This window comes from Somniosus microcephalus, chromosome 1, assembly GCF_052327205.1.
Source record: "Somniosus microcephalus isolate GS21.2 chromosome 1, FLI_Smic_1.0, whole genome shotgun sequence".
Classification (NCBI taxonomy): Eukaryota; Metazoa; Chordata; class Chondrichthyes; order Squaliformes; family Somniosidae; genus Somniosus; species Somniosus microcephalus.
This window is the reverse complement of record NC_140987.1, coordinates 25550846-25574646: the sequence shown is the minus strand read 5'-3', so window position 1 is coordinate 25574646 and position 23801 is coordinate 25550846. Positions and strand designations below refer to the sequence as shown.

The 23801-nt window shown below is 48.8% G+C and overlaps 1 protein-coding gene across 1 annotated transcript in view; it reads left to right on the top strand.

The window, feature by feature from the left end:
- Positions 1–23801, top strand: part of LOC147123998 (putative ATP-dependent RNA helicase DDX60) — a 217424-nt gene that overhangs the window by 110092 nt on the left and 83531 nt on the right. The window contains exons 13-17 of the mRNA XM_085975509.1: positions 4211–4463; positions 7915–8093; positions 11664–11822; positions 15997–16146; positions 18772–18891. Of these exons, the coding sequence (XP_085831635.1) occupies positions 4211–4463; positions 7915–8093; positions 11664–11822; positions 15997–16146; positions 18772–18891 (861 nt within the window). The remainder of the gene's footprint in view (positions 1–4210; positions 4464–7914; positions 8094–11663; positions 11823–15996; positions 16147–18771; positions 18892–23801) is intronic.

The window sequence follows — 23801 nt, the reverse complement described above, 5'->3', positions numbered from 1 at the left end:
CTGGTTCAGGTGCAACCCGTCCGACTTGTACAAGTCCCACTTTTCCCAGAAGCAGGCCCAGTGATCCAGGAAAGTAAAACCCTCCCCCCTACACCAACTCTTTAGCCACACATTCATCTGCTCTATCCTCCCATTCCTATACTTACTAGCACGTGGCACTGGGAGTAATCCAGAGATTACAACCTTCGAGGTCCTGCTCTTTAATCTGTTACCTAGCTCCCTAAATTCTTGATGCAGGACCTCATCCCCCTTCCTTCCTATGTCGTTGGTCCCAATGTGGACCACGACCTCTGCCTGCTCCCCCTCCCCCTTAAGAATGCCCTGTAGCCGCTCAGTGACATCCCAGACCCTGGCCCCAGGGAGGCAACAAACCATCCTGGAGTCATGTTTGCGGCCACAGAAACGCCTATCTGTTCCCCTTACGATAGAATCCCCTACCACTATTGCTCTCCCACTCTTTTTCCTCCCTTTCTGAGCAGCAGAAGCGTCCCTGGTGCCAGGAAGCTGGCTGCTGCTGCCTTCCCCTGGTGAGTCATCCCCCTCAACAGTATCTAACTTGGTATACTTGTTTGAAAGGGGGATGTCCGCAGGGGTTCCCTGCACTTCCTGCCTGCCTCTGTTGCTCCGCCTGATGGGCACCCCCTGTGCAGCCCTACCCTGAGGCGTGAACAACTCGCTAAACGTGCTATCCACGACCCTCTCAGCATCGCACATGCTCCAAAATTCATCCACCCGCAGCTCGAGCGCCGCAATGCGGTCTACAAGTAGCTGCAGCTGGATGCATTTCCCGCACACATGGTCGTCAGGGACACTGGCAGCGTCCCTGATTTCCCACATGGAGCAAGAGGAGCAGAACACGGGTCTGAACTCTCCTGCCATGACTTACTCCTTTAACTAATTAAAAAATTTATTCAATACCCGAGTTACAGGTATACTCTAGGGTGCTTTATTTACCAACTGTCCCCACTACACCAGAGACCCTAGAAATTTAACACCACAGAAGTCAAGCTTGTATTGAAAAGAGAGAAATACTCACCAACCAATCACTTGCCTGCTCCCTGGTGACGTCACACTCTGATTACTTTTTACCTCTCTCCTCTGCTGTTGATTTGCTCCCTGCTGCTCCGAGTGGTCGGGCCTCGCAACTGCCGCCGGTTTTTAAGCCGGGCTCCTCCTCGCTGTTCCCTGCTGCTCCGAGTGGTCGGGCCTCGCACCTGCCGCCGGTTTTTAAGCCGGGCTCCTCCTCGCTGCTCCCTGCTGCTCCCTCTGGTCGGGCCTCGCAACTGCCGCCGGTTTTTAAGCCGGGCTCCTCCTCGCTGCTCCCTGCTGCTCCGAGTGGTCGGGCCTCGCAACTGCTGCCGGTTTTTAAGCCGGGCTCCTCCTCGCTGCTCCCTGCTGCTCCGAGTGGTCGGGCCTCGCAACTGCCGCCGGTTTTTAAGCCGGGCTCCTCCACGCTGCTCCCTGCTGCTCCGAGTGGTCGGGCCTCGCAACTGCCGCCGGTTTTTAAGCCGGGCTCCTCCTCGCTGCTCCCTGCTGCTCCGAGTGGTCGGGCCTCGCAACTGCCGCCGGTTTTTAAGCCGGGCTCCTCCACGCTGCTCCCTGCTGCTCCGAGTGGTCGGGCCTCGCAACTGCCGCCGGTTTTTAAGCCGGGCTCCTCCTCGCTGCTCCCTGCTGCTCCGAGTGGTCGGGCCTCGCAACTGCCGCCGGTTTTTAAGCCGGGCTCCTCCTCGCTGCTCCCTGCTGCTCCGAGTGGTCGGGCCTCGCAACTGCCGCCGGTTTTTAAGCCGGGCTCCTCCTCGCTGCTCCCTGCTGCTCCGAGTGGTCGGGCCTCGCAACTGCCGCCGGTTTTTAAGCCGGGCTCCTCCACGCTGCTCCCTGCTGCTCCGAGTGGTCGGGCCTCGCAACTGCCGCCGGTTTTTAAGCCGGGCTCCTCCTCGCTGCTCCCTGCTGCTCCGAGTGGTCGGGCCTCGCAACTGCCGCCGGTTTTTAAGCCGGGCTCCTCCTCGCTGCTCCCTGCTGCTCCGAGTGGTCGGGCCTCGCAACTGCCGCCGGTTTTTAAGCCGGGCTCCTCCTCGCTGCTCCCTGCTGCTCCGAGTGGTCGGGCCTCGCAACTGCCGCCGGTTTTTAAGCCGGGCTCCTCCACGCTGCTCCCTGCTGCTCCGAGTGGTCGGGCCTCGCAACTGCCGCCGGTTTTTAAGCCGGGCTCCTCCTCGCTGCTCCCTGCTGCTCCGAGTGGTCGGGCCTCGCAACTGCCGCCGGTTTTTAAGCCGGGCTCCTCCTCGTTGCTCCCTGCTGCTCCGAGTGGTCGGGCCTCGCAACTGCCGCCGGTTTTTAAGCCGGGCTCCTCCTCGCTGCTCCCTGCTGCTCCGAGTGGTCGGGCCTCGCAACTGCCGCCGGTTTTTAAGCCGGGCTCCTCCTCGCTGCTCCCTGCTGCTCCGAGTGGTCGGGCCTCGCAACTGCCGCCGGTTTTTAAGCCGGGCTCCTCCACGCTGCTCCCTGCTGCTCCGAGTGGTCGGGCCTCGCAACTGCCGCCGGTTTTTAAGCCGGGCTCCTCCTCGCTGCTCCTTGCTGCTCCGAGTGGTCGGGCCTCGCAACTGCCGCCGGTTTTTAAGCCGGGCTCCTCCTCGCTGTTCCCTGCTGCTCTGAGTGGTCGGGCCTTGCAACTGCCGCCGGTTTTTAAGCCGGGCTCCTCCTCGCTGCTCCCTGCTGCTCTGAGTGGTCGGGCCTCGCAACTGCCGCCGGTTTTTAAGCCGGGCTCCTCCTCGCTGCTCCCTGCTGCTCCGAATGGCGCCTCCCGCGCTTTTTCTTCTTCCCCAATGGATTAAAATGGCGCCTCCCACGCTTTTCCTTCTTCCCCAATGGAATAAAATGGCGCCTCCCACGCTTTTCCTTCTTCCCCTTGCTGCCACGCTGCTCCTAGCATTCTACAGGGTAATGGCGGCGACCCGCGGCTTCGGCGTGTCTCACTTTTCCTTCCCCTCGTTTTATTTTCTCTACGCTGCCCGGTTCTTGAGCACCGGCTGCGCCCTGTGCGCTCCACCCTCTCTCTCTTTTCCTCCCGACGACGCTGCACGGCCCCTTTGCAGAGCCACTCGATTGAGCTCGAGCCCGCCGCAGTCCGGAAGGGTCAGCGCACTACCTGCTACCAGCACGATTTGCTGGAACACCTTGACTGGGGAGCCGAGCCCAGCTCTCCACAGCCTCCCCTGCAATTCTCCGAACTCCGATGGATCCCTGGGCGGTTGCCCGGGGTCGACGCCCGTTGCTCTGACTTCGACCTCCAAGAAGCTTCTTTTCAGGGAAAGATCCCTGTGAGGTGATGCAGTACTGCAGGTGAGTTCGAACCTGCTCATCGCCAGTGTAGTGTCCGCGTATCAATAATACACGGACTGCAGGAAAACAATAATAACAGGTATTTACTGAACAGAGGGTAAGCTTAAACTGAAAGTACAGAAGCCTGCTATGGCTTTATATACAGGTGTGGTCACTGCCGGTACTACAGTATAAAATCAGTTCTCTCTTAAAGGCGCACACGCACACACGCACAGACACACGCGCACACACACAGACATACACAGATACACACACGCGCACACACACACAGACACACACGTGCAGACACAGACACACAGACACGCACACACAGACACAGATATACACACACATACACACATGGACAGACATGCACGCATACACATACACACAAGGACACACGCATGTGCAAACACACGCTCACACACAGACACTTGTGCACACACATAGACACTCGCACACTCACACACAGACAGCACACACACACACGCACACACAGGCACTCACACACAAGGATATGGAGATCGAGCGGGAAAGTGGAGTTGACATAGAAGTTCGGTCACGATCTTATTGAATGGTGGAGCAGGCTCGAGGGGTCGTATGGCCGACTCCTGCTCCTACTTCTTATGTTCTTATGTTTAGGATAGTGATCAGAAATAGCTTCCTGATTACCTCTTTCCCGACCTTGAATACTGAGACTAATTGTCACACTCCTGCCCCCTGACCTCGATCAATCTCACCTGTAGCTGTTTCTACATTACTCCTGTAGTATGCTTGTTGCTCACTTATTTTCCTTCTGACCCGCTGTATCCTACAATGTATTAAACGTTACCTGTCAGGGTTCTGCCCACGTGCAAATTTTATCTAACTTCCTCGTTTAAACTTTTCCCAAAAGCAGAAGAAGAGTGCCGAACTCATCATTGAAGCAAAGGAGAAAAAGAAGGCGGAGGAAGAGGAGAGAAAGGCCAAGGAAGTATGGCGCTCCGTGCAAGAAACATTTAGAAAAGAAGTGAGCCAGGACATCGAGAAAGGAATCAAAACTCTGGACACGTTTCTGCGGAACTGCAGCAATGAATGCGTGAAAGTCACTGCTGAGTTCGAAGGGGTTGAATGCTGCTATAAAGCCTGGGTCGCACATTGCAGATCTACAGGTAGGAAGCACACATTTACTTTGGATTTAAAGGTATGCCATGGGGGGGAAAACTGGGTTGCTTTGCGCCTCCCGTTAGCGGCCCGGTGCGGGGGGGGGGCGCTAACTGGGCACAAATCCCCTAGCGCCCGGGCACGGCGCCGCCAACGCCTCCCGCGCAGCGCCCCGGTTGCGCCCCCCTGACCTACCGCCGGACGCTACGTGCGACAGGGTCAGGGGGGTGTTTTTGCGGCCGGGGCGGCTCCAATTAAAGGGCAGGTGCCAGGCGGCTATTTTTTTTGGGCCGCCTGCCATCACCTGTTCCCCCCCCCCCCCCGCCACCGGCCTCCTCCTGCGGAGTGCCGGCTGCGATCACTCAGTCCGGCGCTCCTCTTGAGTGCCGGGCTGTTTTTCCGGCACCCCGCTCCCCGGTAGACCAGCAGGGCCCCGGTGCGCGCAGTGCTAGGCCCCGCCCCTTTAATCAGGGAAGGGAGGCCTGTAATATCCCGGCGCTACGTGCCGACGCGCGTGGCGTTGTTGCATGTAGCGCCGCGATATTCACTGGTAGCGCCCCAAGAGGGAGGGGGAGCGCTTCCAGTAGCGCCCCGCCTCCTGCTTGGGGCGCTACCACTCAATTTACGGTGCGGGGACGCTAAAAGTAGCGCCCCAGTGAAGTTAGCGCCCCAAAGGGGGCGCCACCGAATTTTTCCCCCATGTTTGCCTGCCAGATCTGGTAATACTACAACAACTTGCATTTATATAGCACCTTTAACGTAGCAAAACGTCCCAAGGCGCTTCACAGGAGCGATTATCAGACAAAATTTTGACACCGAGCTGCATAACGGTATATTAGGACAGTTGAACAATAGCTTGGTCAAAGAGGTAGGTTTTAAGGAGCCTCTTAAAAGAGAGAGAGAGAGAGAGGTAGGGAGGCGGAGAGGTTTAGGGAGGGAATTCCAGAGTTTAGACAGCTGAAGGCACGGCCTCTAACGGTGGAGCAAAGAAAAATCAGGGATGCACAATCCAGGGAGTTACGCATGCAAATGAGGGACAGCAAAATGAAGGATTATGCAGAAAGGCAGCACTAGAGATTGAAAAAAAGGACATGCAAAATACTCAATGCAGATGGAGAAAAATGCTCCTTATCAAACAAGTACACTTCGAAAGCAGCTAAACAACAGCAAATTACGGATGAGCACCAAGTCTAGGCTGACACTCCAGTGCAGTGCTGAGGGAGTGCTGCAGTGTCGGAGGTGCTGTCTTTCAGATGAGACGTTAAACCGAGGCCCCGTCTGCTCTCTCAGGTGGATGTAAAAGATCCCACGGTCACTATTTCGCAGATGAGCTCTCCCCGGTGTCCTGGGCCAATATTTATCCCTCAATCAACATCACTAAAGCAGATTATCTGGTCATTATCATTTTGCTGTTTGTGGGAGCTTGCTGTGCGCAAATTGGCTGCTGGGTTTCCCGACCTTACAACAAGTGACTACACTCCAAAAAGTACCTCATTGGCTGTAAAGCACTTTGAGACGTCCTGAGGTCCTCTATAGATGCTATAGAGATGCATTCACTGAGTTTAAAACTGCTCTTACTTACTAATTGGTGAGAAATTGGCAATCTCACTGAGAAAGTCCCAAGCTGAACGGAGCATTGCATCATGTCACATCGGGCCCAGGGGTTGGTGCTGCTCTGAGTTTGGAACTGAGGCATATTGCTGGGGCAGTGCGGAGGGACCTCTACTCTCCATCCAAGCTGCATTATGCCTCGTATGGACATACGAACAATAACAGACAGGAAAAGACCCTCTGGTCCGTCCGGCCTGCCCCACACAACTGCGACACCTTGTGTCACTGGGTCAAAACCCTGGAACTCCCTCCCTAACAGCGCTGTGGGAGCACCTTCACCACACGGACTGCAGCGGTTCAAGAAGGCGGCTCGCCATCACCTTCTCGAGGGCAATTAGGGATGGGCAATAAATGCTGGGCCTTGCCAGCGACGCCCACATCCCATAAACGAATAAAAAATTCAATGCCCTCACCCGAAACCGTGTGATCTCGAGAGCGAGGTGAAAAACCAGGCAAAAACAAAGTCTGGAAAATTCCTCTCTGATTCATTTTTTTGTCTTAAAACACTCCTGTGCAGCGCCTTGGGAGGTTTTATTACGTTAAAGGCGCTATATAAATACAAGTTGTTGTTGTTGTTGACACTGAGGTTGCCAACTATGATTGGCCTATTCCTGGAGGTGTCAACACATGACCTCCGAACCTCCAACCACCCCGCCCCCCTCACCCTCGCCATTGGTCGCCCGACATGTCCATCCTCACTACGTCCCGCCTTCCTCTTGAGAGTGAATGGACTCTTCATTGCCCGACTGGACTATTCTTGACCGTCAGTCGACAGACTTCATTCACGAAATTTTCGCGGCTAATAAACAAAAGTGTTCAAAAAAATTTTTTTTTTTTTTTTAAACCACAATTTTTTCTAAATTGTTTTTCCAAATTATTTTTCTCCTGGGTGTTTGCTGGCAGCAGTTTCCTGGCAAGCAATCTTTAATTCCTGGAGACTCCAGGCCAATCCTGGAGGGTTGGTGACCCGAGCTGACTCTGGGCGCCTGCAGTGAGGAAGACAGCCAACAACAACAGCAGCAACTTGTATTTATATAGCGCCTTTAACCTAGTAAAACGTCCCAAGTCGCTTCACAGGAGCGATTATCAAAAAAAATCTGACCCCGAGCCACATAAGGAGATATTAGGACAGACGACCAAAGCTTGGTCAAAGTGGTAGGTTTGAAGGGGAGTCTTAAAGGAGGAGAGCGAGGCGGAGAGGTTTAGGGATGGAATTCCAGAGCTTAGAGTCTCGGCAGCTGAAGGCACGGTCGCCAATGGTGGAGCGATTAAAATCGGGGATGCTCTGGAGGCCAGAATTGGAAGAGCGCAGGGTTGTAGGGAGATTGGGAGGGGGCGAGGCCGTGGTGGGATTTGAAAACAAGGGTGAGAACTTTAAAATCGAGGCGTTACTTAACCGGGAGCCAAAGTAGGTCAGCGAGCACAGGGGGTGATGGGTGAAAGGGACTTGGTACGAGTTAGGACATGGGCAGCAGAGATTTGGATGACCTCAAGTTTACAGAGGGTAGAACGTGGGAGGTCGGACAGGAGTGCGTTGGAATAGTCAAGTCCAGAGGTAACAAAGACATGGACGAGGGGATCAGCAGCAGATGAGCTGAGGTAGGGGCGGAGACGGGTGATGTTACGGAGGTGGAAGTAGGCGGTCTTGGTGATGGCGCGGATACATGATCGGAAGCTCATCTCGGGGTCAAATATGACACCAAGGTTGTGAACGGTCTGGTTCAGCCTCCTGTGCAATTATCGCCCGGATTGATGAGCACAAAGATATTCATGTAGATGGAAAATAAAAGACACATTAACACACATTGAGCTGACGATATATGTTTCTGCCTCCAACTTTCTGAGCAGCAGAGCCCTCAAAAGACACGAAGATTGCAGTGCTTTTGATGCGGAGAATTCACACTCTTCTGACCAGACCTAAGGACCAGCTGAGTCTGAAGAAGCTAACTGAGGTGGCCAATTACCTGAGCGATCTGGGATTCCTCAACCTCAGAGATTCAGTTATGGAGATGATAAATGCAGATCAGGTAAAATCCAAGTATATTTTGCTTGGATTAGAATCATGGAATGATCCAGCACAGAAGGAGGCCGTTCGGCCCATCGTGCCTGTGCCGGCTCTTTGGTAGAGCTATCCAACCAGTCCCACTCTGCCCTGCTCTTTCCCCACAGCCCTGCAAATATTTCCTTTTCAATCATTTATCCAATTCCCTTTTGAAAGTTACTACTGAATCTGCTGCCACCACCCTTTCAGGCAGCACATTCCAGATCATAACAACTTGCTGCAGAAAAAAAAGTTCTCCTTATCTCCCCTTTGGTCATTTGTCAATCACCTTAAATCTGTGTCCTCTGGTTACCGACCCTCCTGTCAGTGGAAACAGCTTCTCCCCATCTGCTCCATCATAATCCCTCATAATTTTGAACACCACTATCAAATCTCCCCTTAACCTTCGCTGCTCTAAAGAGAACAACCCCAGCTTCTCCAGTCTCTCCAAATAACTGAAGTCCCTCATCCCTGGTACCATTCCAGTAAATCTCCTCCGCACCCTCTCAAAGGCCTTGGCATGCTTCCAAAAATGTGCTGCCATAATTGGACATAATAGTCTAGCTGATGCCTTTATTCTGAAACTATGCCCCTGAGTTCTAGATTTCCCCACGAGGGGAAACATCCTCTCTGCATCTACCTTGCCGAGCCCCCTCGGTATCTTACACGTTTCAATAAGATCACCTCTCATTCTTCTAAATTCCAATGAGTATAGGCCCAACCTGCTCAACCTTTCTTCATAAGTCAACCCCTTCATCTCAGGAATCAACCGAGTGAATCGTCTCTGAACGGCCTCCAATGCAAGTATATCCTTCCTTAAATAAGGAGACCAAAACTGTACGCAGTACTCCAGGTGTGGTCTCACCAAAACCCTGTACAGTTGTAGCAGGACTTCCCTGCTTTTATACTCCAACCCCCTTGCAATAAAGGCCAACATTCCATTTGCCTTTTTTGATTACTTGCTGTACCTGCATGCTAACTTTTTGTGTTTCATGCACAAGGACCCCCAGGTCCCTCTGAACTGTAGCATTTTGTAATCTCTCTCCATTTAAATAATAATTTGCTTTTTTATTTTTCCTGCCAGGCAGATTAAATTAAATCAAATTTAATCTGCCAAGTGTCTGCCCATTTCACCAGCCTGGCTGTCATCCTCAAGTCTGTTACTATCATCCTCACTGTTCGCTGCATTTTCAAGTTTCGTGTTTCTGCAAACCTTGGACTTATGCCCTGTATACCCAAGTCCTGGTCGGTAATATAGATCAAAAAGAGCAGTGGTCGTAATACCGACCCCTGGGGAACACCACTGCACACTTCCCTCCAGTCTGAAAAACAACCGTTCACCACTACTCTCTGCTTTCTACCTTCTTAGCCAATTTCGTATCCACACTGCCACTGCCCCTTTAACCGCAAGGGCTTCAGTTTTGCAAACGAGTCTGTTATGTGGTACTTTATCAAAAGCCTTTACTTGTACAAATCACAGGGCTGGATTCTGTGACCTGCTGCTTCTATTGGGAAGTAGAGGGAGCATGTCCCAGAAAAATACTGATGCACAGCCAGTGACTTTCGGCCCATTAAACTAATCCTGGAATTGGCTCCCGCGCATCAAGTGCTTTTTGAGCTTTTAATGGACCCGCTCGTGAAATTCCTGGAGTGCAACATTTCTCCATGCTGGGAAATGTGGATCAATAAGAGGCCGCCAGGGTCAGGATCGGTCCTCGCTTGTGAAAGGAGCTCACGGCGCTCCCGACCCTTTATAACGATGCACGATGCACAACACTCTCATTGTGCAAAGACTTGTGTCGGCCAGGTAGCTCTACGAGGCTGTTGTCAACACAGTCATGGAGGGAGGTAAGCACTGTCTGGGGTGAGAGAGAGCATCTCCACCGCCCCACACCCCCACCACCACACCCCCCACCAGCAACTTTCAACGAAGATCCTAAGCATGACAATCAATCCTTGACGGTGTCAGCGGGCTCTCCTACAATCAGAGCAGCTGGCACGAGGTCTGGAGGAAGGCACGCCATTTAAAGAGAAGCACAAAGATAAAGCATCAATATTTCCTATAAAGGAGGGGCACAAGACACGTGGACATGAGGGAAAAAATATCTGCAAGAGACTCGGTACTGACACCGAAATGATGACCAGAAAGTAGCTTGACTCAAGTCTCCAATAGCTACTGTACTCCGTTACATCTCGCCCCTCCTTCTTCAACACAATACGGGCCGCATCGTCCGCATGCCTGATACGAGACTCCCAAAACAAGCGCTCTACTCGGAGCTCCGACATAGCAAGAGAGCCCCAGGTGAGTAGAGGAAACGCTTCAAGGACACCCTCAAAGCCTCCTTGAAAAAGTGCAACATCCCCACCGACACCTGGGAATCCCTGGCCCAAGACCGCACAAAGTGGAGGAGAAGCATCTGGGAAGGCGCCGAACACCTCGAGTCTCTTCGCCGGGAGCAAGTGGAAGCCAAGCGCAAACAGTGGAACGAGTGCACGTCAACCCAAGCACCCCACCCACCCACCCCTTCAACCACCGTCTGCCCCACCTGTGACAGAGACTGTAGGTCCCGCATTGGACTCATCAATCACCTGAGAACTCATTTTTAGTGTGGAAGCAAGCCATCCTTGGTTCCGAGGAACTGCCTAAGAAGAAGAAGATGCCTGAAGTTGTGTGAAGCAGCACTTAATGGCGTGGCTCAGTTAGTAGCACTCTCATCACTGAGTCAGAAGGTTGTGGGTTCAAGTCCCACTCCAAGGACTTGAGCTCCAAATCTAAGCTGACACTCCAGTGCAGTGCTGAGCAATGGCGCATTGTCAGAGGTGCCATCTTTCAGATGAGGCGTTAAAACGAGACCCCGTCTGCCCTCTTAGGTGGATGTAAAAGATCCCCTGGCATTATTTCGAAGAAGAGTAGGGGAGTTCTCCCCGGTGTCCTGGCCAATATTTATCCCTCAATCAACATCACTAAAGCAGATGATCTGGTCATTATCTCATTGCTGTTTGTGGAGTCTTGCTGTGTGCAAATTGACAACTATCTTACAGCAATGACGACACTTCAAAAGTATTTAATTGGCTGTAAAGCACTCTGGGATCTCCTGAGGTCGTGGAAACGTGCTGTATAAATGCAAACCTCTCTTGCTCACGGCCAGGAAAACTGTAGTGCTCATCACTGCTCTTCTTCCACTAACTACTCTTCATGTTCATAGTCCTCAGTTACACCAGGTCTGAACTCCTGTATAACACTCATTTTTTAATCGACAGTTTCTTTTCTCAGTAACTGAAATTGCCAATGTCCAAAATATGTTTTTTAAAAAAAATAATGGAAAACATTACAGAATGAATTAGAGAGGGGAACAATAGAGACACAAAGTTTTTATATTGTTTGTTTCTGAGCAATTCCACGGTGGATCTGCTGGTATATAAAAAGTGAGTGCGTAAAGTTATTTTAGTTTAAAAAATCATTCAAAAGCCTATGTATCCGTTCTATTAAATTGAAGTTTTTCTGGTTACCAATTAAGGTTGTTATAAATTCTGCTTCCTAATGTTTAAACTACAGAAACAAGGGATAAAAACAGGACTGATGAAAGACCCCAAGTTCCCAGTCGGGTTAGGAGCAGCACGTTTTCAGCTGAAATATATGGGTCCTTTCCTATTCCGGGACGAAAGGAAAGATCGTGATCCTAGGGTTCAACATTTCATACCGGACACATGGCAGGTAACTTACAGTGCTCAGTGGGAAAAGGAATGTTATGGGCCATTGCTGTCCGATCAAAAATTTTGACTGTAACCTTGAATACTGCAGCTTTTGGTTTATTGAACATCTCTGTATAAGCAGGCAGATGCTTAACACGTTATGTGACGCTTTGCTTTCTACCATTTTGATGGAGGCAAAAATGTTCCTCGGTCCAGCACAGCCCAGGTACAGAAGAAATAGGAGCAGGAGTCGGCCATTTGGCCCTTCGAGCCTGCTCCGCCATTCAATAAGATCCTGGCTGATCTTCTACCTCATCTCCACTTTCCTGCACTATCCCCATATCCCTTGATTCCCTTAATATTCAAAAATCTATCGACCTCTGTCTTGAATATACTCAACGACTGAGCCTCCACAGCCCCTCTGGGGCAGAGAGTTCCAAAGATTCACCACCCTCTGAGTGAAGAAATTTCTCCTCATCTCAGTCCTAAATGGCCGACCCCTTATTCTGAGACTGTGACCCCTTGTTCTAGACTCCCCAGCCAGGGGAAACATCCTCCCTGCATCTACCCTGTCAAGACCTGTAAGAATTTTCAATGAGATCACCTCTCATTCTTCTAGACTCGAGAGAATATAGGCCCAGTCTACTCAATCTCTCCTCATAGGACAATCCCCCCAACCCAGGAATCAGCCTGGTGAACCTTTGTTGCACTCCATCTATGGCAAGTATATCTTTCCTTAGGTAAGGAGACCAAAACTGTACACAATACTCCAGGTGTGGTCTCACCAGGGCCCTATATCATTGCAGTAAGACATCTTGACCTAGAAATTCATTAAGGCGCTGCCAGCTTTGCGCCCAGTTAACGCCTAAAGGGTGAGTTTGCGCCAAAAATGAGTTTGCGCAGATATTCAGCGCAGCGGTATTGGCGGCGGTAGCCGTTAGCGCTGCGCCGGCACCGATGACGTCATCGGTGTGCGCAGTGCCCCGGTTCCGCCCCGAAACCGCGCCGATCCCCATATTTAGTTGCGGCCGCCTCCTCCGAAGCGGCTGCAAACAGTGACCAGAAAACGGGGCCGTCCTGCTGCCTTAGTGGGGCGCTTTAAAGCGGAAGGTGCGGCCGGCCGCTTTTGCGGCGGCAGCCTGCCCGCACCTCCTTCCCCGGCCTCCTCCACCCACCCCCCCCCGCGGCATTGCCGGCTGCTTTCCGCGAGCCCGGCACTTCTCCGTGGTGCTGGGCTCATTTGCCGGCACTATCCAGCGGCGATCTCCCCGTTGCAGGCAGCTCCCCCTTAAGAGAAGGAGGAGGCCTGCAGTACCGCAGCCTGCCGCTGCGCAGCGCCTGGCGCAGCGGCGCCAAGAGCGGTGATATTCAGTGTCAGCGCACCAAGCGGAGGCGGGCACACCCTGGTATAGCGCCCGCTTCCGAATTGGGGCGCTAACAATGAATATCTGGCGATCGCTATAGGCTTCCCGCCCAGCGCTAACTTTTGGCCGCTAGCCAGCTGGCGGGGCCGTAGTGAATTTCTAGGCCCTTTACTCTTATACTCAAATCCTCTAGAAATAAAGGCCAACATACCACTTGCTTTCTTAATTGCTTGCTGTACCTGCATGTTAACTTTCAGTGATTCGTGTATAAGGACACCCAAATCCCTCTGAACACCAGCATTTCCCAATCTCTCTCCAGTTAAAAAATACTCTGCTTTTCTATTTTGCCTACCAAAGTAGATAACTTCACATTTCTCCACAGTTGAACAGGTGAAGAAGGCCACTAGGCCCATCTGAGCTGAGCTGAGCGGATGGACCATACAGTCCCCAGCCCCATCCTGTTGCTTTTTTTCCAACAAGCTCCTGAGTTTTTGCCTCCACTACCCTGCTCAAAGGTCTATGTTAAGGGTTTGGCATTCTTTGTGGGAGGCAAAAGCTTCCTGCTAGCAGTGAAAGCCTGCCTTCGTGTTTTACGCATTTGAACCTGCGTCCCATTGCAACTCATTCTTCTGGAAATACCAGCCCTTTCATCTTTTGTTACGGCATCTAGCTGGTTCTTAGAGAAGTTCAGGGTCTTAACTTCAACTACCCTTCCTGGCAACCAGTTCCCACTGTTAAATAGCTACTTGCCCTTCACAACCCTTCACCTGGTGATTTGATGTATCTGACAGTGCTATTCTCGAAAACAGCTCGGGCAGCAGCTGGGAAGAGAGAAACAGAGATAACGTTTCAGGTGAATGGCCTTTCATCAGAGGTTATGCTTAGCTTTTATAAATCACTGGTTAGCCTTCCTCTGGAGTACTGTGTCCAATTCTGGGCACCACACTTGACGAAGGTAGTTAAGGCCTTGGAGAGGGTACGGAAGAGATTTACCAGAATGATATCAAGGATGAGGGACTTTTTAAAAATTCATTTATGTGATGTGGGCATCGATGACAAGGCCAGCATTTATTGCCCATCCCTAGTTGCCCTTAAGAAGGTGGTGGTGAGCTGCCTTCTTGAACCGCTGCAGTCCGTGTGTTGAAGGTACTCCCACAATGCTGTTAGGGAGGGAGTTCCAGGATTTTGACCCAGTGACGATGAAGGATCAGCCGATATACTTCTAAGTCAGTATGGTGTGTGTCTTGGAGGTGGTGGTGTTCCCATGCGTCTGCTGCCCTTGTCCTTCTAGATGGTAGAGTTCGCGGGTTTGGGAGCTGCTGCTGAAGAAGCCTCGGCGAGTTGCTGCAGTGCATCTTGTAGATGGTACACACTGCAGCCACGGTACGCTGGTGGTGGACGGAATGAATGTTTAAGGTGGTGGATGGGGTGCCAATCAAGCGGGCTGCTTTGTCCTGGATGGTGTCGAGCTTCTTGAGTGTTGTTGGAGCTGCACTCATCCAGGCAAGTGGAGAGTATTCCATCACACTCCTTACTTATGCCTTGTAGATGGTGGACAGGCTTTGGGGATTCAGGAGGTGAGACACTCGCCGCAGAATACCTAGCCTGTGACCTGCTCTGTTGCCACAGTATTTATGTGGCTGGCCCAGTTAAGTTTCTGGTCAATGGTGACCCCCCCAGGATGTTGATGGTGGGGGGTTTGGCGATGGTTATGCCGTTAAATGTCATGGGGAGGTGGTTAGACACTCACTTGTTGGAGATAGTCATTGCCTGGCACTTGTGTGGCATGAATGTTACTTGCCACTTATCAGCCCAAGCCTAAACGTCATTTACGTGGAGAAACTGGAGAAGCTGGGGTTGTTCTCCTTGGAGCGGAGAAGGTTAAGTGGAGATTTGATAGAGGCGTTCAAAATCATGATATGCCTCTCTGTCTCCCACCACCACCCCCCCCCAGTTAATGATGGTTCTCTTCCCTCTCTCCCACGATAACTCGACATAATGGTTAACTGAACATGTATTTAAATATAACCTGTTCCTCTACATGTGACAACCAAACTGGAGGCTGTGAAGATTACAAACCTGCATTTTGGAACAGAGTGGTGCAATACAGTTTTGGTGTCCATACTTAAGAAAGGACATACTTGCTCTCGAGTCAGTACAAAGAAGGTTCACTCGGTTAATCCCGGGGATGAGGGGATGAACATATGAGGAGAGGTTGAGTAGATTGGGACTCTACTCATTGGAGTTCAGAAGAATGAGAGGCGATCTTATTGAAACATATAAGATTGTGAAGGGGTTGGATCGGGTGGATGCGGGGAGGATGTTCCCGATATGGGTGAAACTAGAACTAGGGGGGCATAGTCTTAGAATAAGGGGCTGCTCTTTCAAAACTGAGATGAGGAGGAACTACTTCACTCAGAGGGTGGTAGGTCCATGGAATATGCTGCCCCAAAAAGCTGTAGAAGCTACATCATTACATAAATTTAAAACAGAAATAGACAGTTTCCTAGAAGGAAAGGGAATGAAGGGTTACGGGGAGCGGGCAGGAATTTGGACATGAGTCTAGGTTCGGATCGGTCATGGCCCTGTGGGTAGCGGAGCGGGCCCAGGGGCTGTGTAGCCTGATCCTGCTCCTATTTCGTGTGTCTAATTCTGTTAGATTCAGGAGATGGTTCTGTGATAGTAGATTGGCGGTTAGGATCAGATCAGCCATGATCTTATTGAATGGCGGAGCAGGCTCGAGGGGCCGATTGGCCTACTCCTGCTCCTATTTCTTATGTTCTTATGTTCTTATGTAATATGTTTGAGACGTGTTTTTTGATCTGATTTCAGAGAGAGCTATTAGATGCCGTGGACAATAATGAATCTGCAGTGATTGTCGCTCCAACCTCATCGGGAAAGACCTATGCGTCCTACTACTGTATGGAGAAAGTGTTGAGAACCAGCGATTCCAGCATTGTGGTGTATGTCGCACCAACCAAGGTAAGGAGCAACATTTAGTAATTGCCTGAAACACAGTTGAGCAACAAGATGGAAAGACTTGCATTTCTATAGCGCCTTTCACAACCGCTAGACATCCCAAAGCGCTTTACAGCCAATGAAGTACTTTTTTGAAGTGTAGTCACTGTTGTAATGTAGGAAACGCAGCAGCCAATTTGCGCACAGTAAGCTCCCACAAACAGCAATGTGACAATGACCGGATCATCCGTTTTTTAGTGATGCTGATTGAGGGATAAATATTGGCCAGGACACCGGGGGGAACTCCCCTGCTCTTCTTCAAAATAGTGCCATGAGACCTATTACATCCACCTGAGAGGGCAGACAGGGCTTAGAAACCAACCTGGTTGCTGTTTAAATTGCCTCAAAGATTTAGATATTCATAGGACTGTAGCGTGTTCCAGCATAGAAAGAGGTAATTTTTCCATAGAATTACATAGAATGTACAGCACAGAAATCGGCCATTTGGCTCCACAGGTCTATGCCAGTGTTTACGCTCCACATGAGCCTCTGTCCGCTCCCCACTCCCCCACCCTCTTCAGTTCACCTTATTAACATAACCCTGCTTTAGGGTTACGGTTAGGGTTAGGGTATTCCCTTCTCCCTCATGTGCTTATCTAACATCCCCTTAAATACATCTGTGCTGTTCACCTCAACTACTTCCTGTGGTAGCGAGTTCCACATTCTCACCACTCTCTGGGTAACGAAGTTCCTCCTGATTTTGTTATATGATTTATTAGTGACTACCTTATATTCACGACCTCTAGTTTTGGAAGTGGAAACAGCTTCTCTACATCTATCCTATCAAAACCCTCCACCATTTTAAAGACCTCTATTAGGTCACCCCTCAGCCTTCTCCTTACTACAGAAAAGAGCCCCAGCCTGTTCCCGGGCACTAAAAGGAGAAATAAAAGAGATGGAGACCATTTTGACCATCAAAGTTTGCCCTGGTCTTTTTCCGCGTGACTCACCTAGTCTGCTCCCACTCTCCTGCACAAGCTCCATAATCTTTATTGTGTATTTTTTTCCAAGGAACTGTCTGATATCCTTTCAAGAGAATTTCAGGACTCTGCTCCAACAATGGCTTGTGGCAGAGAATTCCACATGCCAACCAGCCTCTCTGTAAAGAAAGGTTCCTTGCCTCCCCTTTGATTTCAGTGAAAATAAAAAGACGGGGAGAGATGTCACAGAGTCCTAGAGTCATAACGGCACAGAAGGAGGCCGTTCGGCCCATCGAGTCCGTGCCGGCTCTCTGTAGAGCAACCCAGTCAGTCCCATTCCCCCGCTCTATCCCCGTAGCCCTGCAAGTTTATTTCCCTCAAGTGCCTATCCAGTCTCCCCTTTGAGAACATAGAGTGTCTCCGCTTCCACCACTTCCATCGGCAGCGAGTTCCAGGTCTTCACCACTCGCTGCATAAAAAAGTTTTCCCTCACGTCCCCCCTGAATCTCTTGCCCAAAACCTTAAATCTGTGTCCCCTAGCCCTTGTACCATCAACTAGTGGGAACAGACTTTCCCCGTCTCGCCTATCCAAACCCGCCATAATCTTGTACACCTCTATCAAATCACCCCTCAACATCCTTTGCTCTACTGAAAACAAATCCAGTTTCTCCAACCTGTCCTTGTAGCTAAGATCCCCCATCCCCAGAACCATTCTGGTAAATCTCCTCTGCACCCCCTCAAGTGCCTTCACATCCTTCCTAAAGTGTGGTGACCAGAACTGGACGCAATACTCTAGTTGTGGCCTAACCAGCGCTTTATAAAGGTTCAGCATAACTTCTCTACTTTTGTACTCAATACCTCTATTTATGAAGCCCAAGATCCCATATGCTTTGCTAACCACTCTCTCAATATGTCCTGCCACCTTTGGGGACCTATGCACATTAACTCCCAGATCCCTCTCTCTCTGCACACTCTTTAAAACTGTGCCATTAAGTGTATATTGCCTCTCCCTGTTCCTTCTACCAAAATGCATCACCTCACACTTCTCTGTATTAAATTCCATCTGCCACTTGTCTGCCCATTCTGTAAAATGTAAAATGGGTGGGAAAGTGGAGATGAGGTAGAAGATCAGCCATGATCTTATTGAATGGTGGAGCAGGCTCGAGGGGCTGTATGGCTGACTCCTGCTCCTATTTCTTATGCATTAAGTTCTTATGTTCTTGAAACAGGCTGCCAGCTCGCTATCACGTGTTTTACACTGTCGCTCAAAGTCATGGATCCACTGATCCCTCAATGTGTGTGCACCAAATTCCTCTCTGTGCTATTTGTACACAGGACTAAGAGAGAGTGGGCTAGCACCTGTGTTAAGTCTGTGTGTTCTAGTTATTGTTAATAAGAATCACTGCACACAGGCCACAAGAATAAATTCAACAGGTCTTTACTAGTCGGAGGTCAGGCTGAACTGCCCAATAAATCATTACACAGCACTTATATACCGGTGTGGTCACCACCGGTATTACAGTATACAGCAGCCAAGATAAAGTGGTGCATCTCTTAAAATAGTTCTCTTAAAGGTGGAACGGTTACATACACCACAACCTGCATTAAAATAGCACTCAGCAGAATCTTAACCCTTAAATATAACAATATCATCTGCTCTTTTTGTTAGGCCCTTGTCAATCAGGTGGTGGCAACTATCTACGCAAGGTTTACCAAGTCATTGCCACAAGGAATGGTGGTGTGTGGATGCTTCACAAGAGACTACTGGTCCAATGTTCATAATTGTCAGGTATATTCTGGGTGATATTACATGATATAACAGTCAATAAGATACTTACAACTTCGAGAAGGTAGAAAAGTCATAATAGGTATGTTCTGAATCAAATTGCCTTAAAAAAAAGTGTTCTTGGGACGTGGGTAACACTACCTATCCCTAGCTGCCCTGAGGGCGTTGCAGGGTCAACCACATAGTGTGGGACTGGAGTCACATGTAGATCACACTAGGTAGGGGTGGCTGGTTACCTTCCCTGAAGGCCTTTAGTGAACCAGTTGGGTTTGTACGACAATCTGGCAGCTTTTGAGGTCATTTTATCTGGTGCCAACCCACAGATTTAAATAAATTCAATTTCATAACATGCTATCCCGAGATTATGAACTCAGGGTCTCTGGGTTGTTGCACCAGTATGCTAACCACTAGGCTACTGTACCCATGACGTTTGTCTTTCCTACCTCATTTCTGGTAGCAAGGGGAAAACAAATCGGTAAGGATGATTCACAATAGGTCTGGTCAAGTTGCATCAAGTGAAACCACAGCAAGGTACAGTATTAGTAAAAAATCATTAACAACAACTACAGCAACTTGCATTTAGATAGCGCATTTAGTAAAATGACCCAAGGCACTGCACAGGAGCGTTTTCAGATAAATTTTGACACTGAGCCAAAGAGGAAGACATTAGGACAGGGGATGCAAAGCTTGGCCCAAGAGGCAGGGTTTAAGGAGCATCTTAGAATCTTAAAGAACGACTTGCATTTACATAGCACCTTTCACGACCACCGGACGTCTCAAAAGCACTTTACAGCCAATGAAGTACGTTTTTGGAGTGTAGTCGCTGTTGTAATATAGGAAACACGGCAGCCAATTTGCACACAGCAAGCTTCCACAAACAGCAATGTGATAACGACCAGATAATCTGTTTTTGTTATGTTGATTGAGGGATAAATATTGGCCAAGACACCGGGGATAACTCCCCTGCTCTTCTTCAAAATAGTGGCCATGGGACCTTTTACATCCACCTGAGAGAGCAGACGGGGCCTCAGTTTAAGGTCTCATCCGAAAGACGGCACCTCCGACAGTGCAGCACTCCCTCAGCACTTCACTGGGAGTGTCAGCCTAGTTTTATGTGCTGAAGTCTCTGGAATGGGACTTGAACCCACAACCTTTCTGACTCAGAGGCGAGTGTGCTACCCACTGAGCCATGGCTGACACTGACATTTGCATCATAGAAGGAGGCCATTCGGCCCGTCAGACCTCTGCTGGCTCATTGAAAGAGTAGTCCCACATCCCCGCTTTTTGTCCGTAACCCTGCAAGTTCCTCATCCTCAAGTACCTGTCCAGCCCCCTTTTAAAATTAACATGGAGGAGAGAGAAGTAGAGAGACGGAGAGGTTTAGGGAGGGAATTCCAGAGCTTAGGGCCCAGGCAGCTGAAGGCACGGCCACCAATAGTTGGAGGATGCACAAGAGGCCAAGGCTGGAGGATCGCACAGTTTTTGGAGGATTGCAGGGCTGGGAGGATGCTACAGAGATGGAGAGGGGTGAGGCTATGGAGAGATTTGAAAATATGGCTGAGAATTTTAAAATGGGACCTTTCAGAGACCGGGAGCCTGAAATAAAGAATAGATTTGCCTTTCTAATCTAGGCTTTATTAACTTTAAAAATCCAGTAGCACATCTTTCAACACCAGTCTCCAACCATGACTGGAGAGAACTGAATTTAAGATGGCCACCACAAATCACCTGACATCCACTACCAATGAGTTTACAGCATATATCTCAAGGTAGAAACAAACAACCAATTACAATACTTCTTACTAACACAGAGAACAACCACCCCATTCACCAATCACAATACTTCTTATTAAACATAGGAAATAATCACCACATTCACCCCTCCTTTTAAAACATGCTCCAACCTAAAACAACTTTTACAATTTATAATTAATTTATTTACAACTAAAATGCAAATATAATATTTCAACAATTTTAAAACATTACTATCAATTTAAAAGTCCATTTTCAATCGGTCGATCGGATATCTTGTTCGTGTCGACCTTCTTAACCTTGGTGAAATTCCTTGCCCTCCCACACCCGGAGACACTGAAGTATCTTCTGCAGGAAGGCTATCCATATCCCGATTATCAACGGTTTCCGGATTGGAAATCCCATCAGGAAGTAAACTAGGACGGTCATGAACATCCATCAAAGGCTGACTAATAGAAGTATAATTATCTGCAGTAGGATTGGAAATATTCGTAGTATCTATAACAACATCCACATTATCTGAATCGTGACTATTATTAGTATCCTCAGAAGAGGGCTGGCCACCACAAGGAGCCAAATCTTTAATTGAAACAGTACTTTCTTTCCCATCTTGGAATCGAATATGAGCATATTAGGAATTTGCCTCCAACAGCTCCACCTCCTCCACTAAAGGATCATATTTTGACAATCTAACATGGCGTCGAAGCAGCACAGGTCCCTGCATAGTAAGCCATGAAGGTACCGAATATCCCGTAGTAGATCTCCGCGGGTAATTAAAGAGCCTTTCATGGGGGGTCACATTAGTAGCCGTTGAAAGCAATGATCTAATGGAATGCAGGGCATCAGGCAGTACCATTTCCCACTGTGTATTCTTAAGGTTCCGGGATGTCAAAGCCAACATAACTGCCTTCCAGATCACCCCATTGTATCGTTCGCACTGTCCATTACCCTGGGGGTTATACGGGGTAGTTCTACTAGTAGAAATTCCCCGACTCTGAAGGTATTCTTTCAACTGGGAAGACATAAAAGAACTTCCCTGATCCGAATGGATATACGCAGGCATCCCAAAGATGACAAAAAGTTGAGTCAGACATTTGATAACTGTAGCAGCTGATACATCTGCGCAAGGAAAAGCAAAAGGAAACCTTGAAAACTCATCCACAACAGTAAATATGTATCGATTTTGAGTCGTTGAACGAAGAGGCCCCTTAAAATCGACGCTCAGACGTTCAAAAGGAGAAGTAGCCTTTATAGGATGAGCTCGTTGAGGCTTAAAGAAATTCGGTTTACACCGAGCACAGATAGAACATGATGAAGTCATCCGCTTGACGTCTTCAACTGAAAAGGGCAAATTCTTACTGCGTACGAAGTGTATCATCCTCGTAACCCCAGGATGACATAAGGCATTGTGAAGATTAATAAGCGTACCTCCGTGAATCACAGAACAATAAGCCCTCGACAGTGCATCAGCAGCAACATTATCCTTCCCCGGACGATAAACTATATCAAAATGGTAACATGCCAACTCAATCCTCCACCTCATTATTTTATCATTTTTGATCTTTCCAAAATGTTTAACATCAAACATAAAGGACACAGATTTTTGATCGGTTACCAACGTGAAATGTCGCCCCGATAAATAATGTCTCCATTTACGCAGTGCTTCTACTATTGCATATGCCTCTTTTTCTATTGAAGAATGTCTTTTTTCACTATTGTTCAAGGTACGTGAGAAAAAGGCCACAGGTCTTCCATTCTGGTTCAGAGTAGCCCCAATTGCAAAATCAGAAGCATCCGTCTCAATCACAAAGGGAACCTGCTCATCAATAGAATGCACAACTGCTCCTAAGATATCCTTTTTAAAATTCTCAAAACATGTCCTGGCCTCCCATGATAGAGGATATGTCGTAACCCGAATAAGGGGCCGGATCTTCTGCAAAAAGTTTGCAATCCAATTAGAATAGTAAGAAAACAGTCCAACAACTCGTTGCAAAGCCTTAGAATTAGTAGGATAAGGTAAATCGATCAATGGTCGCAAACGTTCTGGATCTGGTTTAATCTTATTTCCCGAGATAATATACCCTAGTAGATTTACCTCAGTGGTCGAAAAGATACACTTCTCTTTATTAAAAGTTAAACCGACTTTTTCCGCAGCTTGAAGGAATCTTTCTAAATTAGAATCATGCTCCACCCTTGATTTACCACACACCGTGATATCATCTAAATATGAAAAGGTGTCAGAGAGAGAGTTATCACTTATAAAGCATCCATTGTCCGTTGAAAACAAGCAACACCATTAGTAACACCAAATGGTATTCGGCAAAACTGATACAGCTTTCCACCAGCCTCAAAGGCTGTATATGGTTGATCCCTCTTAACAATAGGAATCTGATGATAAGCACTCTTTAAATCAATAGTGCTAAAAAACTTATACTGAGATACTTTGTTGATAAGCTCATCAATCTTAGGCAAAGGGTACGCATCTAATTGAGTATACCTATTAATAGTTTGAGAGTAGTCTATCACCATTTGTTTCTTATGTCTCTCGTTAGTGGTGACAACTACCTGAGCCCGCCAAGGCGAACAACTAGGTTCAATGATTCCTTCCAATAAAAGACGTTGGACTTCAGAATTAATAAATTCTCTATCCTGACTGCCATACCTTCTTGACTTGGTAGCAATTGGCTTACAATCCGGCATCAAATTAGAAAAAAGTGATAATGGAGAAACGGATAAAGAAGTTAATCCACAAATGGATAAGGGTGGCTTAGTCCCTCCAAACGAAAGACTGAGAGACTCGTGTAATTTAAGCACATCATGACCAATCAAAATATCCACACAAAGATTAGGCAAAACAGATAGGCGTATATCAGTATACGTATTACCTAGAAGAATCATTTTCACAAGGCAACAACCAGCTACTTGTGAAGTGAGAGTCGTCTGAGCCATGCACACCTGATAAGTAACAGGCAAGATTTTCAAACACTTTTCCTTCGCAAACTGAAGACTTATAAAACTCTCGGTACTGCCCGTATCTATGAGAGCCTTCACTTCTAACCCATTAACTTGGGCCATAACTATAGCTTTGTTTAGGCCATGAGCAAATGCAGCAGAAATTGATGCAATAAACGCCCTCTCTACAGGTTGAATAGTCGCAGAAG